This window comes from Orycteropus afer, unplaced genomic scaffold (genome assembly GCF_000298275.1).
Source record: "Orycteropus afer afer isolate SDZICR_OR568_19922 unplaced genomic scaffold, OryAfe1.0 scaffold00174, whole genome shotgun sequence".
NCBI classification, from domain to species: Eukaryota; Metazoa; Chordata; class Mammalia; order Tubulidentata; family Orycteropodidae; genus Orycteropus; species Orycteropus afer.
The window spans coordinates 3,355,277-3,370,476 of record NW_006921761.1 but is presented as its reverse complement, the minus strand read 5'-3'; the positions used below and the strand labels follow the sequence as shown (position 1 = coordinate 3,370,476).

General features: G+C 54.5%; 2 protein-coding genes across 2 annotated transcripts in view; one reads left to right on the top strand and one right to left on the bottom strand.

Annotated features, from left to right (window-relative positions):
- TMEM8B (transmembrane protein 8B) overlaps positions 1–7,525 on the top strand; it is a 39,641-nt gene extending 32,116 nt beyond the window's left edge. The window contains exons 7-11 of the mRNA XM_042781804.1: positions 4–94; positions 190–368; positions 6,557–6,703; positions 6,865–6,981; positions 7,190–7,525. Of these exons, the coding sequence (XP_042637738.1) occupies positions 4–94; positions 190–368; positions 6,557–6,703; positions 6,865–6,981; positions 7,190–7,525 (870 nt within the window). The remainder of the gene's footprint in view (positions 1–3; positions 95–189; positions 369–6,556; positions 6,704–6,864; positions 6,982–7,189) is intronic.
- Positions 7,526–13,809: 6,284 nt separating this feature from the next.
- LOC103202181 (olfactory receptor 13C7-like) lies at positions 13,810–14,895 on the bottom strand. Its single transcript, XM_007947010.2, has one exon. The coding sequence runs from the start codon at positions 14,893–14,895 to the stop codon at positions 13,810–13,812; it is 1,086 nt and encodes a 361-aa protein (XP_007945201.2).
- Between the last annotated feature and the right edge of the window lie 305 nt (positions 14,896–15,200).

The following is a 15,200-nucleotide window of genomic DNA, read 5'->3' as shown; positions in this document are numbered from 1 at the left end:
CTGTCCCCGTGTGTGGACGACTGCGGGCCCTACGGGCAGTGCAAGCTGCTGCGCACCCACAACTACCTGTACGCGGCCTGCGAGTGCAAGGCCGGTGAGGGAGCCGCGCGTGTGGGGGTGGGGCGCCTGGCGGGCCGGCGGGGGCCTGCCTGCTGAGCCCCTCCTCACGCTGCGCCCTGCCACCCGCAGGCTGGCAGGGCTGGGGCTGCACGGACAGCGCCGGGGCGCTCACCTACGGCTTCCAGCTGCTGTCCACACTGCTCCTGTGCCTGAGCAACCTCATGTTCCTGCCGCCCGTGGTGCTGGCCGTCCGGAGCCGATGCGTGCTTGAGGCGGCTGTCTACACCTTCACCATGTTCTTCTCCACGGTATGCGCCGGCACGCGTGTCTCCCCAGTGGTGTCCGTGCTGGTGGGTCTGCCTCCCCGGGTCCTTGGCCGTGGTGGTGGGTCTCCATGGGGTGCTGGCAGGATGTCTCCCCATGTCGTTACCCGTGGTGGTGGGTCTCCATGGGGTGCTGGCAAGATGTCTCCCCATGTTGTTATCCGTGGTGGTGGTGGGTCTCCACGGGGTGCTGGCAGGATGTCTCCCCATGTCGTTACCCGTGGTGGTGGGTCTCCACCGTGTGCTGGCATGTGTGTCTTCTTGGTGTCATTGTCCATGGTGGTGGGTCTCTGTGGTGCGCCGCACGCACGTGTGTCTCCCTGTGTCTTTATCCATGGTGGTGGGTCTGTCCCCCCCGTGTCATTACGCATGCTGGTGGGTCTCCACCGTGTGCTGGCATGATGTCTCTCCTTGTCGTTATTCGTGCTGGTGGGTCTCCACCGTGTGCGCTGGCATGTATGCCTCACTGTGCCCTTACCCACTGTGGTGGGTGAGGGTCTGTGTTTTACCACACGCTCCCGGAGTTTGGGGATGACTGCAGCATGAAGACATGTCTCCCCCTCACTGATCTTCCCCTGTAGAGCTTCCCAGCATGTCTGTATCATGGCACGACGTTTTCCGTTCACGTTTGTGAGGCACACTGGGGTGGATGAACAAGGCTTGCCGCTTCAGATAACATGCTTGAGGGCTCCAGCTGCCCCACACTCTCCACGCCTGTCCTCCCAGGGGAGGGGGGACAGTTACCTCAACACCCTGGCTGAGAAAGTCGGTCACACAGTCTGGCATTGTGTCTACACCTTCCCCATGTTTTTCCGTGTATGGGGAGGAAAGCCACACCCTCACCCACATCTCTGCACGGGCGTGTTCACCTGTCACGAGTTCTGTCCTCATGAGATGTAGTGCGCTCATGCTTTCCATTGGGATTTCTACCTGCTCAGCTGTTCTTTCTTAGGGTTTGAAGGGTGTCTTCCCATTCAGTCATTACAGCCTCCTAAAAAGTCTCTAATCTCATGGGAATTTTTGGAAGACGAGAGCTTTCTAACTGGGTAATTTATGGAACAAACTCCTAAGAAACTTTATGGACTCAGGTGTGTCCTGAGGTGCCTTGAGAAGTGGTGGTTAGGTGCTAGAGAGTCAGAAGCGACCTTCTGGGTAACAGGGAAACGTAGCCCTATGTTGTCTTTGTGGCAGTGGACATGAAATACCAGCTCACAGGAGGATGTTTTGGTGAAAGCTAACATACATGAAGGTGCTTCCAATCCCACTGTGGAGTTCCCACAGTCCCTTGCAGGGGTCTCCCCTACCCCGTAGTTGGGAAAGGTCATGTTATAAGCATGACCATTGTGAGGAGAGGTGGAGGAGTGCGTCTGCTGACGTGACTTTCACCCCAGTTTAGACATTGTTTCCTCCTGGGGTGGCACATTCAGGGACCCCTTCATTTCATGTCTGGGCTCCTGGCATCTTGTGATGCCCAGTGCCTGCCTGGAATACTGTGAGAATCTCAGATGAGTCTATGCTTTTTTCTTGTCTCGGTACCAAGGATGTCACAGAAACCAACACATACCTCCTTGGTGTCCTGCCTGAATAGATCAGACTTATGTCCAAAGTTCATGAATCCTCCTCATCTGGGAGAGAGGGGCACATGTCCTGACCCGGAGGGTCCGGGGGTCCTTCCTGGGACCCACCCATGGATGAGGAGGGCTGGGCTGGACCGCAGGCTCCTGGGACCCTCCCATGGATGAGGAGGGCTGGGTCTGATCACAGGGTCCTGGTGTCCTCCCACGGATGAGGACTGGGCTGGACCGCAGGCTCCTGGGACCCTCCCACGGATGAGGAGGACTGGGCTGCCCCCTGTTGTGTGGAGAGCCCTCGGCCCTTGTAGCTGGGTGAGAAGCACTTCCCTCAGTCCTGCTTGACTGGCCCCTTGGAGGCCGGCTCCAACAATGCCTCATCCTATTTTTAGACGCTGTTTCTCTCTTTTATTGCCAGGTGCCCTTCACACTGTTGCTCACCAAATCCTCCAGCGACAGCTGTGCCTCCAGCCCACTCTTGGTTGCATGCAGATCTAATAGGATTCACGATTAGGAAGAACCCTGGAGGGGAGCAGTGTCAGGAGCCTAGAGCATGTGAGGGGGGCGTAGCCATTCTCCTGGCCTCTGACCGCGAGGAGCCTGGGCATTGGCTCCCGGGGCTCAGTTCTGGATCACTTCTCATTATCTGGATGCAGTGACCATTCATCCGAACAGAAAAGAACCGACTTTCCCCCAGTAGGCACCAGGGGAGCCTGAAGGGCCTGGCCATGCATGAGGAGCCCCCACTTAAATGAGCAAAAGGAGAAGATTCTGGCTTTGAGCTGTTGCCTAAGGTCCTGCTCTGAGTCCTGTTCTTTTTCCACATGGACCAAAATGTAGAGCTTTGGGGCAGGCCCCCTGATTTCTCGTTGCTGTTCCTTCCTTAGTCTAGACTTACTTTGTTCCTCAGCAGTCTCCCTTTGGTCACATTGTGGTTCGCAGTACTCAGATGCTCTAGATGACTGCCTTCTTCCCTGTCTTAAATCCTGGCCAGCCTGCACCTGGGAGTAGTGCCATCACCTTGTCTAGGACGTAGGTGCACACGGGGTTCGCTCTTCAGGAGCTATGTTGTTGTTGGTAGGTGCCATCCAGTCGGCTCCAACTCATAGCGACCCTTGTACAGCCGGACGGGCTTGCACCGGCCTCACAGTCCTTGTGCACTTGGGTCCATCATTGTGGCCACTGTGTCCATGCATCTCATTGAGGGTCGTCCCCTTTTGCACTGACTCTGCTTTACCAAGCATGACGCTCTTCTCCAGGGAATGGTCCCTTCTAATAGCATGATGAGGAGCTCTGGTAGCATAGTGCCTAAGGCACTTGAATGCTAACCAGAAGGCTGGCAGTTCAAACCCACCTCGGGAGGAAGGTTGGGCAATCTACTTCTGTAGTGATACCGCCTCAGAAACTCAAGGAGGGGTCACTGTGAGTTGGATCCGACTCCATGGCAGTGCGTTCGGTTTGGTTTTCGTTTAATAACGTGATGAAAGTAGGTGAGATGAAGTCTGGCTATTCTTGCTTCCAAGGAGCATCCCGGCTGCACTTCTTCCAGGACAGACTGATTCATTTTTCTGACAGTCCAATGTATTTTCAGTTTGCTTTGCCAGCACCACAATTCGAATGCATCAATTCTTCTTCGGGCTTCTTTATTCATTGTTCAGTTTTCACATGCAAATGAAGTGATTGAAAATGCCATGGCTTGGGTTAGGCGCACCCTAGTCCTCCAAGTGACATCTTTGCTTCTTCACACGTCTGCAGGTCTTTTGCAGCAGATTTGCCCAGGACAACACAATGTCTGATGTCTTGACTGCTGCTTCTGTGGGTGTTGATTGTGGATCCAAGTAAAATGAAATCCTTGACAACCTCAGTCTTTTCTCCATTTATCATGAGGTTGCTTATTGGTCCAGTTGCGAGAATTTTTGTTTTCTTTATGTTGAGGTGTAATTCATAGTGAAGACTGTAGTCTTTGGTCTTCATTAGTAAATGCTTCAAGTCACCTTCATTTTCAGCAGGCAAGGTTGTGTCATCTGCATATCACAGGTTGTTAATGGTCCTTCCTCCAATCCTGATGCCGTGTTCTTCATGTAGTCCAGCTTCTTGGATTATTTGTTCAGCACACAGATTGAATTAAGTGTGGGGACAGGATCCAACCCTGACATGCATCCTTCTTGATTTTAGGTCGGCAGTGTCCCCTTGTTCTATTTGAACATAGACCGCCCTCCTGGTCTAGGTACAGGTTCCTCATGGGCACAATTAAGTGTTGTGGAATTCCCATTCTCCTCAGTGTTGTCCATAATTTGTTAGGATCCACACAGCCAAATGCTTTTGCATAGTTGATAAAAGAGAGGAGCTTACAGATATAAAATATATTTAAAAAGCAAAAACCAAGAATGGGTCACAGATCCAGCACTTGATTGTTCTGTAGCCAAACAGTTCAAATCATGGTAACAACGCACTAACATCTCCTGAATACGTGCTGTGTGTCAGACACTGTGCTAATTTAATCCTCATAGTTGGCATCCAGTCAAGTCATTTCTGACTCACAGTGCCCCTAAAGGACAGAGTAGAATTGCCCCATAGGGTTTCCAAGGCTGTCAGTCTTTACCCAAGCAAAGCCCAAAGCAAACCCAGTGCCATGAGTCTATTCTGATTCATAGCACCCCAGAGGACAGGCTAGAAACCCCCCTAGGGTTTCCAAGGCTGTAATCTTGTGGAGCTGCTGGTGGGTCCGGACCACTGACCTTTTGGTTAGCAGTTGGGCACTCAACCACTGTACCACTGTACCACCAGGGCTCCTTAATCCTCACAATAGCCCTGAAATAACATGTATTTTTTAATTATCATCCCTTTTTACAGTTGAGGAAAGGTCGACTGCCTGAACTGTAAGTCGAGTGGTGGAACCAGGGTTCTCACTCAGCCTGACATCACATCCCTCCACGTAATCCCCACTGGACTGCTGTCCTGGTGCCCAGCGAGTGTTCTCTGCTGACTTTTTAATCTGACCTCAGTGTCTCGGAAGCCCTGGATTATATATAGAAATCCATAGCCTCAGTCTAGTAGTTTTTTCAAATCTTTAGAAAAGACTAGCCAATCAAAAGATCAGAAAATATAACCCCATCAAACACAAAACATCATCGAGGAAATTATAGCAGACACAACCGTTGTGCAGCAGTAACCATGGAGGCCAAGCCAGTACCCCTTGGTGACACAGCTGACATCGGGGCCCATGTAGCCACCTTTGCTGCTTGCTGATAGCATGGCTGCCGCCTGCCTTCTCATCCCCTCCTCTGCTCCCCAAACCCTAACAGGTAACTCAGTGGCCCTTGGCAAAATCCAACAGCTCTCCCAAGAGAAAATGGAAGAAGGAAACAAGAGCCTAGCAGTTCCATTGTACCCCAATATTTGTGTGGATTAGATAAGTTTGTCTTTCCAGGTCTGCATTTTCTGGTGCCTGGGCATCCTGTCTGGGAGTGTTAGATCAACCACAACTTTCCCAGTTTTCCTCTTACGCTGATCCCATCACCATAACCCGTTCTTCCTGATGTGGGAGGGGTGAGCAAGCCAGTATGCTTCTTCTCAGGGTGGAGCTTTGTCTCCAGAGATCTACCCAATATCCTTTCCTTTGGTGGCCTCAGAAGACCCTGAATACTAGAAAAGTTCAAGGTGGATACGTGTTCCTCTCATCTTTGTACCAAAGATGTTCTTAAAGTGATACATGCTTTCAGTGTGTGGCTTTAAAATGTCGATAAATGCTCAGATGACTCCAGGTCTACCTAGAAGTTCACAGAAAGGTGACAACAAACATTCTTAGACAAAGAGAGGTCAGGTTATCCCTGGGTAGCTCTTTTCACAAGTCATGGAAGGCAGGATGCCAGCGGTCAGGAGAGTGTTGTTCAGAACTGGAACCATAGGCCACGGGGGGTGATGGCAGACCTCAGTTCCCTAATTAGGGTGTCCACTCTAGCTTGAGCCCATTCTGCTTGCATCTCCTGTACCCCCTTGAACCTCCTCAGTAGTCTGCCTTCTACTGTGTTCTTTGCAGGTGGACACCGTCCCATCCCTGCCTTCTTCCCCATGGTACGAAGTGCCACGGTCTTCTCCATGGTCTTAGGGTTTTTTCTTACTGTGCCCCCGTGGCATGGTTTGGGAGCTGAGGAAGAGGGCCAGTTAGTGAGAGTCCTGCGGGTGGAGCCCAACTTTGAGTCTGAGCTATGAGGGGAAAGTGGTACGTGGAGGGTAGGCTTGAGGTCTGGGTGGCCCCCCAGAGCTCGGCCAGGGGTGGGGATTATAGGTAGGACCCGCAGTGAGCACCGGGAGACGGGAAAGGGATGGTTCTCTGCTTGAGAGACCTGCACTCATCGGCCAGGTGCTGTCCACAGCTCAGTCCGGTAGCAGAAAGATGGAGACAGGGGTCAGGGCTGTTGGACAGATAACTGCCTCCACGTTCTTCCTAGGAGTAGGGGAGTTGGCTAGTTCCCAATTCTGCTCAGCCAGTGACCTCTGACCTCTGCTCTCTGACAGCAGCGCACCGCTCCTGGGGCCTCTCTCTCCAGTTTCGGGAGCCCTTTACTCCTGTTCTCTCACACCTGTCATTGCTTCTTCCAGTTCTACCATGCCTGTGACCAGCCGGGCATTGTGGTTTTCTGCATCATGGACTACGATGTGCTGCAGTTCTGTGATTTCCTGGGCTCCCTGATGTCTGTGTGGGTCACTGTCATTGCCATGGCTCGTTTGCAGCCTGTGGTCAAGCAGGTCAGTGCAGCGTGGGCCCTGGGGGGAACCCTAGCCAAAGTTGGCTTGAAAGCCACCCAGCCACTTCCTGGGGGTGTTGCCGAGTGCCTTTGGCCACCTGGCCCGGCCCCTGGAGCGCTGTCACCAGCCAGGGCCCGGCCCCCAGAGTCCTCTCTCCCCAGGTGCTGTATCTGCTCGGGGCTATGCTGCTGTCCATGGCCCTGCAGCTTGACCGGCATGGACTCTGGAACCTGCTTGGACCCAGTCTCTTTGCCCTGGGGATCTTGGCCACAGCCTGGGTAAGGGTGGGGAAGGCTGCGGGAGGGTCCCAACCAAAGCTGGGTGCAGGGCCCTGGGTGCCCAGCCCCCACTTGAAGGTGGGCTTGCTCCCTGTCATCATCACTGGGCCCTGGCGTGCCTCTAGGTCATGACCAGGGATCAGGGGACAGCCCTGAGAGTGACTGGCTCTGGCTTGGACAACAGGAGCCCCTTCTCTGCCTCCCCCAGACAGTCCGCAGCGTCCGCCGTCGCCACTGCTACCCCCCAACGTGGCGTCGCTGGCTCTTCTACCTGTGCCCGGGCGGCCTCATCGCGGGTGGCGCCGTCCTGCTCTACGCCTTCGTGGAGACCCGGGACAACTACTTCTACATTCACAGCATCTGGCACATGCTCATCGCCGGCAGCGTGGGCTTCCTGCTGCCCCCTCGTGCCAAGACTGAGCACCGGGTCCCGGCAGGAGCCCGGGCCCGGGGCTGCGGTTACCAGCTATGCATCAACGAACAAGAGGAGCTCGGCCTGGTGGGCCCGGGAGGGGCCGCTGTCAGCAGCATCTGCACCAGCTGAGGGGGGCTTCGGGCCTGGCCTTTGGGAACGTGGACCCTCCCCAGGGCCAGGGAGCCCTTCCGTGTGGACGAGAACAGGCTGGATTTCTTGAGGACACGGAGTCTGTCTTTAGGACGTGGCGTTCTTCCAGGGACCAGCGCCTGCCCCAGGGACGGGGAGCCCCTCTCAAGGGCTGGAGTCATCCTGCCTCCATGGAGTCCCGCGGAAGGACCGGAGCCTGTGTGGGGACACTGAGCCCCTCAGACCCAGAGAGCCCCTCCTAGGGGTGTGGAAGCCTCCGCGGGCCGTGGGTTCCTGGCTGGGAAAACAAAGCTCGCTCAGGAACATGCCGTCTTTCCTGAGGAAGGGGAGTCCATCTTGGGGAAACCGAGTCTCCAGGTCTTGCCAGCCTCTCAGTGGCTCTGGTCTCAGACCCCTTTCCCAGTGGGAGCGTGTGGGCTGTGCTGTGCGAGGGAGTGGGGAGTGCAGGACCGGGCTGGGCCTGGGCGGCTGGTGTCGGAACTGATGGAGGTGGAGTCTGGAGCGTCACCTACGAAGTCTGTGCTCGTGGTGTGCTGCCTTCTTCCTGGGGTCAGTGGTGTGGAGGGGGCGCCAGAGGGCCCCGGGGAATCGGCAGGAGTGACGGAGCAGGGCCTACTGTCTGAGGCTTTGATCCCACTGGGTCCCTGCCTCACCCCTCCCATCTGGTCCCTGCATTCACGCCCAAACACCCTCCAGTGCCTGCTGTTGCCAGGCACTGGGCTGTACTGGGGGGAGAGGGGCAGGCTGCCAGAGCTGTGAGGAGGGAGTGAGAGAGTGGGTGTTGGGGCGGTGGTGTAGTGAGACGGACCTCCCTCATGTAACTCACACCCAACAGGTGGGGACGTGTAGGTACCTGTGGAGCGGGGAGGAGTCTCAGATCTGGGAGAAACAGCACAGGAATGGGACCTCTGTTTGGAACCCCCATTTTGTTTGAGTTTCAGAAAACACCATCTTTTGTCCAGTTTTTTTTTTTTTTTTTTTTTTGCATGTCAGCTGAGTCCTGAGGGCCTGGCCGACTGCGAGGAGTCTCAGATCTGGGAGAAACAGCACAGGAATGGGACCTCTGTTTGGAACCCCCATTTTGTTTGAGTTTCAGAAAACACCATCTTTTGTCCAGTTTTTTTTTTTTTTTTCTGCAAAGGTCACAGCTGAGTCCTGAGGGCCTGGCCGACTGCCAGGACGCTGAGAGAGTGTCCTCTCCGGCCTCCGTGTGCACACATCCTTTGCCATTCTCATCCTGCTGCCTGGTCCCCAGTCCGTGGCCCAGCAGCTCGTCCCCCACGGGCATAACCTTTTTCAGTCCTGAGACTCCGTCAGTTCTGTGTAACACAGGAAGATGTTGAGGTTGTCTAAGGCTTTGGCTACCCAGAGACACCTTGAAGCCTTTTTAGATGGGGATCTTGCTGCCTCCCTGGGTTGTAGTTGGTCAAGAAGACGTGGGTTGCCCCGGCTTTCACATTCTGCAAACGTATGCAGAGGCTTGTCACCTTCTCAGGACCTGGGCGGGGAGTGCCACCCCGGGCCCCTCCTGTGCCAATGCTCTCGTTACTTACTCAATCCGTATGCTGAGCATATAACCCGAGAAGCTTGGGCGATATGAAGAAGAACATGGCGTCAGGATTGGAGGAAGACCCATCAACAGCCTGCGATATGCCGATGGCACAACCTTGCTTGCTGAAAGTGAGGATGACTTGAAGCACTTACTGATGAAGATCAAAGACTGCAGTCTTCCGTATGGATTATACCTCAATGTAAAGAAAACAAAAATTCTCACGACTGGGCCAACATCATGATAAACGCAGAAAGATTGAAGTCAGCGATTTCATTTTATTTGGATCCATAATCAACACCCATAGAAGCAGGAGTCAAGAAATTAGACATCATATTGCACCAGGCAAGTCTGTTCCGAAAGACCTTTCTGAAGTGTTAAGAAGCAAAGATGTCACTTTGAAGACGAAGGTGCGCCTGACGCAAGCCATGGTGGTTTTGGTTGCCTCATATACACGTGAAACCTGGACAGTGAGTAAGGAAGACCGAAGGATTGACGTCTTTGAATTGTGGTGTTGACGAAGAATACTGAAAGTACCATGACTACCAGAAGAACAAACAGTGTGTCCTGGGAAATTGCAGGTAGAGTCCTGCTTGGAAGTGAGAGTGGCCTGAGTCTGTCTCGCCTGCTTCGGTCGTGTTTTCAGAAGGGACCATTCTCTGGGGAAGGATGTCATGCTTGGTAAGGTGGAGGGCCAGAGAGGGGAAGGTCCTCAACGCGATGGACTGACACAGTGGCTGCAATGATGGGCTCAGATGTAGCGAGGATTGCGAGGGTGGCACAACCGGACAGTGTTTTGTTCTGTCGTACGTGGGGTTGCCGTGAGCCAGAGCCCACTTGACAGCCCCAACGACAGCAACATGCAGAGGCCTGCCACCTTCTCAGGACTTGGGCTGGGGAGGGTGGCTCCGGGCCCCGCCCTTTGGGACCCCTCCTCCTCTCTCTCCTTCCCCGTAGCTCAGGGAACCATTCGTTAATCGGGAGGTGGGGAAGCCTGCCTTTTCCGTGTTTGCCCCCACATCTTGTGTCTACACCCTAAGCCTTTTGGGTTCCCTTCTGGGCCTAGGTTTTTGAAGCCAAAAAGCCAGGAAAGGTTCCTTTGTTCTCTGCTTTCTGTAATCACATCTTTTCCTGGGGGAACCGAGCAGAGAATGCTGGGGCCCGCTGGACAGTGAGAAGACCCGAGGGTGTGGGCCCTGTGTCTGTAACTACATCAGAAAAAGCGGTGGAGGAAAAAAATCCAACTTTGCCTACAGAAGAAATATTCCATCACACTAAGGTGTGCAGAGGTCACGGGGCACATGAACTAGCTGGGATTTGTGACAGAGTACAGAAGGCACTGAAGAAGGGGGTGGAGCTGGGACAGGTCACACCCAACTAGGGATATCAGGTGGGGCTTCCTGGAAGAGGTGGCTTGAGTGAGAATAAAATGAGCTTCTGAGACGCGAGTTGTTGAGACTGTTTTCTGTTGTCGCCATGTCTGTACTACATCTGTCCCTTGAGATTCCCGCCATTCCCTCTGGTGTCCAGTGAGTAAAGCGGTGGAACAGTGCCTCACCTGGCCCGTGCTGGGCGTTCAGTATGCGTTTGCTAAAGAGCGAGAAGTGTTTGTACATGGAGAAGGAACAAGGCGGGAAAGACGCAGAGAAGTATCTGCACATGGAGAGGGAACAAGGCGGCAGGAAAGGCTGAGATTTTGTCAGGGGACTGTGAAGAGTTCAGTGTGCCGGGCCTGGGGTGCGTGCGGGTGCAGCGTGTGCGGGTGCAGCGTGTGTGTGCAAGTCGAGCGTGTGTGTGTGTGTGCGGGTGGAGTGTGTGTGCGGGTGGAGTGTGTGTGCGGGTGGAGTAGGCCAGTAGAGCCAAGCAGCTAGTGAAATTTGGCAGTTAAGGGGTGTGTCTGGTTTTTATTCTTCATGAAATAAGCAGGAGTTTAAGCTGGAGCTTAAAGTGAGGTATTAATGGCTGGTGTGAAGGATGGGTTTGGAAAGAGTTGGAGGAGAGCAGGGCAGTTAGAGTGTTGAGAGACAGATGGAGAGAGAGTGAGACAGACAGACAGAGAGAGAGTGAGACAGACAGAGAGAGCTCAATGCGGTGATAGTGGAAAGGAGGGTGCTGATCTGAGAGCTACTGGGAGGTGGGCTCTGTAGGCCTTGGGGACTGATTGGATGTGTGGGTTAACGGGCATGCCAGGAAGTCTATGGTGACCAGCATGTTTCTGGCTTGTTACTTGTGGGTGGTGGTGGTTCCTGAGATGGTGATGTGATGTTTAGGGGGGATGTGTGTACAGTTTGAGTTGGAGGGGCCTGGAGGGTTCCTGTGGGGAGGGGACCAGCAAACAATCAGACACCTCTGGGCACAGCTGCTGCCTCCTGCCTGGAACCCAGTTCTCCTCAGCTGTCTCCTGATCTGTTTCAGTGAGAGAGAGCCCACGATCCAAACAACGCCTGCCTGCCTTGCATGCAGGGCTGTGGTCAGCAGATATTGCTGGCCCCTCACGTGTGTCTGCACACACAGCCGGACGTTCTGGTTGACTAGTGCTGCTCTGACAGGCATATACAACAAATGGGCTGGCTTGAACAAGCAGGAGGTTATTAAAGTTTGGAGGCTTTAATTCTGAGTTCAAAATGCCAGGCTCTAGGGGCTGAGAGAAAGCCCCTCAACCTTGGGCTTCAGCTCTGCCTCCTGCTCCCGGCCCACTGGAGCTAGAGGCTTTTCTTCACTCAGCTGCTTGCTTCTGAGACTGACAAGCCCAAGGATGACAAGTAAAAAGGCACAGTCCCAAACCACATGGCAGGCCATTAATTCAAGTCCATTGAAAGTCCCGAGGTTAGCAGAGCACGGCAGACCGCTGAGCAATGACTCAGCTGCACGCAGGGTTCAAGCACGCCATAAGCTGGAGACCATGCCCCAAGCTGCTGCTTATATACGGGAAGCAGGCCGTATCCCTAAAGCAGCTACTCAGCTGCTCCAATACATTCCACCGTGGAGTTGATTACCAATCTTACCAATGGGGAATAACTCCATCCAACTGCCCAGCCACTCAACCAGGCCTAGCCAAGGTGACACACAAACTTCACCACCACACCAGGCTAGGACCCCTGAGCACCGACAGCTGCCTGGAGCAATTACGGTAACACAGAGCTGCGTCCCCGGATGGTGACTGCGAGGGCTTCTGAGTGGCAGTCCACGTCAGCAGACCTTGTGAAGGCTCCGTGGGAGCTTCCGCAAGGAGCCAGACCTGCTTGAATCCTGCTGTCAAAGAGCTGCCGCTGTGAAACAGAAGCAATGCTGGGCGGAGGGGGGTGGCTGGCAAGTGCCAGGTTCCAATGAAGTGTCCTAGAAGCAGAGGAAGGAGAAGAATTTCCAAGGAAAGGACGCACGGAACAGGTGGTGTCTGGGCTGCTTTGAAAACTGGTGCAAGTTCTCGTGGCAGAACAGCATGGAGAGATGCAGAGGCGGGACCGCACAGGGAATGTGCGAGGGGGGCGGCCGTGTGCACGGAGCTGTCGGAAAGCGGGGCTGCAGAGCCGGGGAAGCCAGGTCCTCGAGGATCTAGAGGGCTCAGCTGAAGGCCTTGGACTCAAGTGCCGTGGTGATGGGAGACCATCAGAGGTTCTCGATCGGAAGGATGATGAATTAGCTGCAGCTTATCAAAGTGGCTCCTCGGAAGGAAGATGGGGCAATCTACTTCCGTAGTGATACTGCCTCAGAAACCCAAGGAGGGGTCGCTATGAGTTGGGTCTGACTCGACGGCACATAACAACAACAACAACATGTCAAAGTAGCAGAATCACTATGAGTGGCATAAGGGATTTCTTACAGATAGTAGACCCTTGCCACGCGGGGAGCAGTTGGAGAAGCCTGTGCATTTGTGCTGGACCCGATACCGTGCAGCTGGGCTGGTGGTCAGGAGAGAAAGCTGGGTGTGAAGTGAGGGGGAGTTAGGACAGACTAAGAGCCATGAGGACGAACTGGAAGTTGGGTCTCTCTCTTCCTGCCGTCAATCTCAGTGACATGGGGGCCTACAGAAAACACTGGTGGTCTTCACCGTGGGGCTGCACTGGGCCCAGAATTCACAGCAGCTGAAGGAAGAGGTCTGGTGAGAAGCTCAGGCCCAGCTTCTGCCCCAGGCTAACGAGGTGAGCCAGGAGATCAGTGACAAGTCGCGTGTGTCGCCAAGGCGCCTGGCGACTTACCTCACCTAAGCGTGAAGAACATAAATAATTGCCACTTCAGTTTTGCCTTTCAGATCTCATGTAAGTTTCTCTTGTGGTGAACCCTAACTAACCCTGAACCATAGAGAGAAGAGAATCTTGGGAAACAGTTTCAACCTAATTAGGTTGATGTAGTACAAAGCTGCCTTAAGATGAGTAACCTTTCACTTGGTATGAAGGTTAGGGGGCTAAGAGAAAGGAAGCCAGATCTCGAGTAGCTCTAGGGTTGACCAGGATGGTGTGGTAGTCATTCGTGTATTCACAAGCGTCTCAGCCCTCGCTCTTCTTCCAGACACACGGCAGATAAGCTTCCTTTCGTTCTTGATGTTAGATTGGCCCCGTGACTTGTGTTGGCTGATAAAACTAAGTGGACGGAAGATGTCACTTCTGAGCGGAAATTTAAGAATGGGGCTCGCTCTGTTACTTTCTCTTCTCCTTTTGTCAGGGTGACCTTCCGTGTTGCCGATGGGAGCTGCCTCATCACCCTGACCCCCCGAGGGCTAGTGGTGCCGACGCAGAGACCCCCTCCGTCCTCTGATGGGCCTGGAGCACGAGCCGAGTTGAGCCGCTGCCGTGTGGAGGTCACGGCCACAGCACAGCCTGGCGTGTCCTGGTGGAGAAGGGGCCCAGCAGGACGGGCGGGACGCCTTCCTGGAGAGCAGACCTCCCCGCAGCAGAGCCACCGCAGTGGCTTTCACCTCTGCGTTCCTCAGGCTGTAGATGATGGGGTTCAGGGAGGGTGCCACGACCCCATAGAATAACGCAATGATCTTATCCACGTTGGCGTCCTTCGCCTTGGGCTTGAAGTACATGAAAGAGATGGTCCCGTAGAAAATCACCACCACCGTGAGGTGGGCAGAGCAGGTGGAGAACGCTTTGCGCTGGCCTGCAGCAGAAGGTACCCTAAGGACGGCAGCAAGAATGAACATGTAGGACAGAAAGATGAGCAGGAGTGGGGCCAGTGTCAGGAATGTTGTGGCCACCATTAGCACCCGTGCGTTGAGGGTGATGTCCCCACAGGCCAGTTTCAGCACTGCCAGGATCTCACAGAAGAAGTGGTTAATGACATCGTGGCCGCACAAGGGGAGGCGCCAGGCCAGGAGGGACGGCAGCAGTGAGTTGGTGAAGCCCGTCCCCCAGGCCAGCACTGCCACGCACAAGCACGTCTTCCCACTCGTGAGCTCTGGATACCTCAGTGGCTGGCAGGTAGCCACACAACGGTCGGATGCCATCACAGCCAGCAGCAAGCACTCCGAGGCTCCCAGTGCCAGAGTCAGGTACATCTGTAGGGCACAGCCCGGGAAGGAGATGGTCCTTTGGGCTTCCAGGAAATTGACCAGCATGAGCGGCACGAAGGAGGATGTGCCAAGGATGTCCATGAGGGAGAGGTTGCTGAGCAGGAAGTACATGGGGTTGTGCAGGTGGGGGTCCAGCATGTTCAGCCCGATGAGGAGGGAGTTCCCCAGCACGGTCAGAGAGTAGAGAGCCAGGCAAAGCACAAACAGGACCCTCTCTAGGTCATGGTGCCCAGATAACCCCACCAAGGTATACTCCCTGACAGCTGTCTGGTTTGCCCCATCCATCATTCTCCCTCATTTTCCATTGGGACCACACAGATTTGGGAAAAAGCTCGGGCTGGCCCAGGAGTCAAGCAACCTGTAAGTGTGACCTGTGGCAGGTCACACCCATCCTTAGAATTTAGTCTCACTGTCTGTTTAGTGAGATTTGAGCTCCAGGTTCTGTAAACTGGCCCTCTCAGCTCTGCAGGCCTCCTGACACGGCTTAGGGACCATGCCACACATTGCAGTCCCCTAGGCTCCTGTCTGTTCCGTCCAGGGTGGGCTCAGAGGAGGCAATAGAGCGGGGCTCCCGTTTGACATGCTGCTTTGGA

Bases quoted from the DNA above. Each gene is read 5' to 3' on its own strand.
- LOC103202181 (XM_007947010.2), bottom strand. From the start codon at position 14,895: ATGATGGATGGGGCAAACCAGACAGCTGTCAGGGAGTATACCTTGGTG.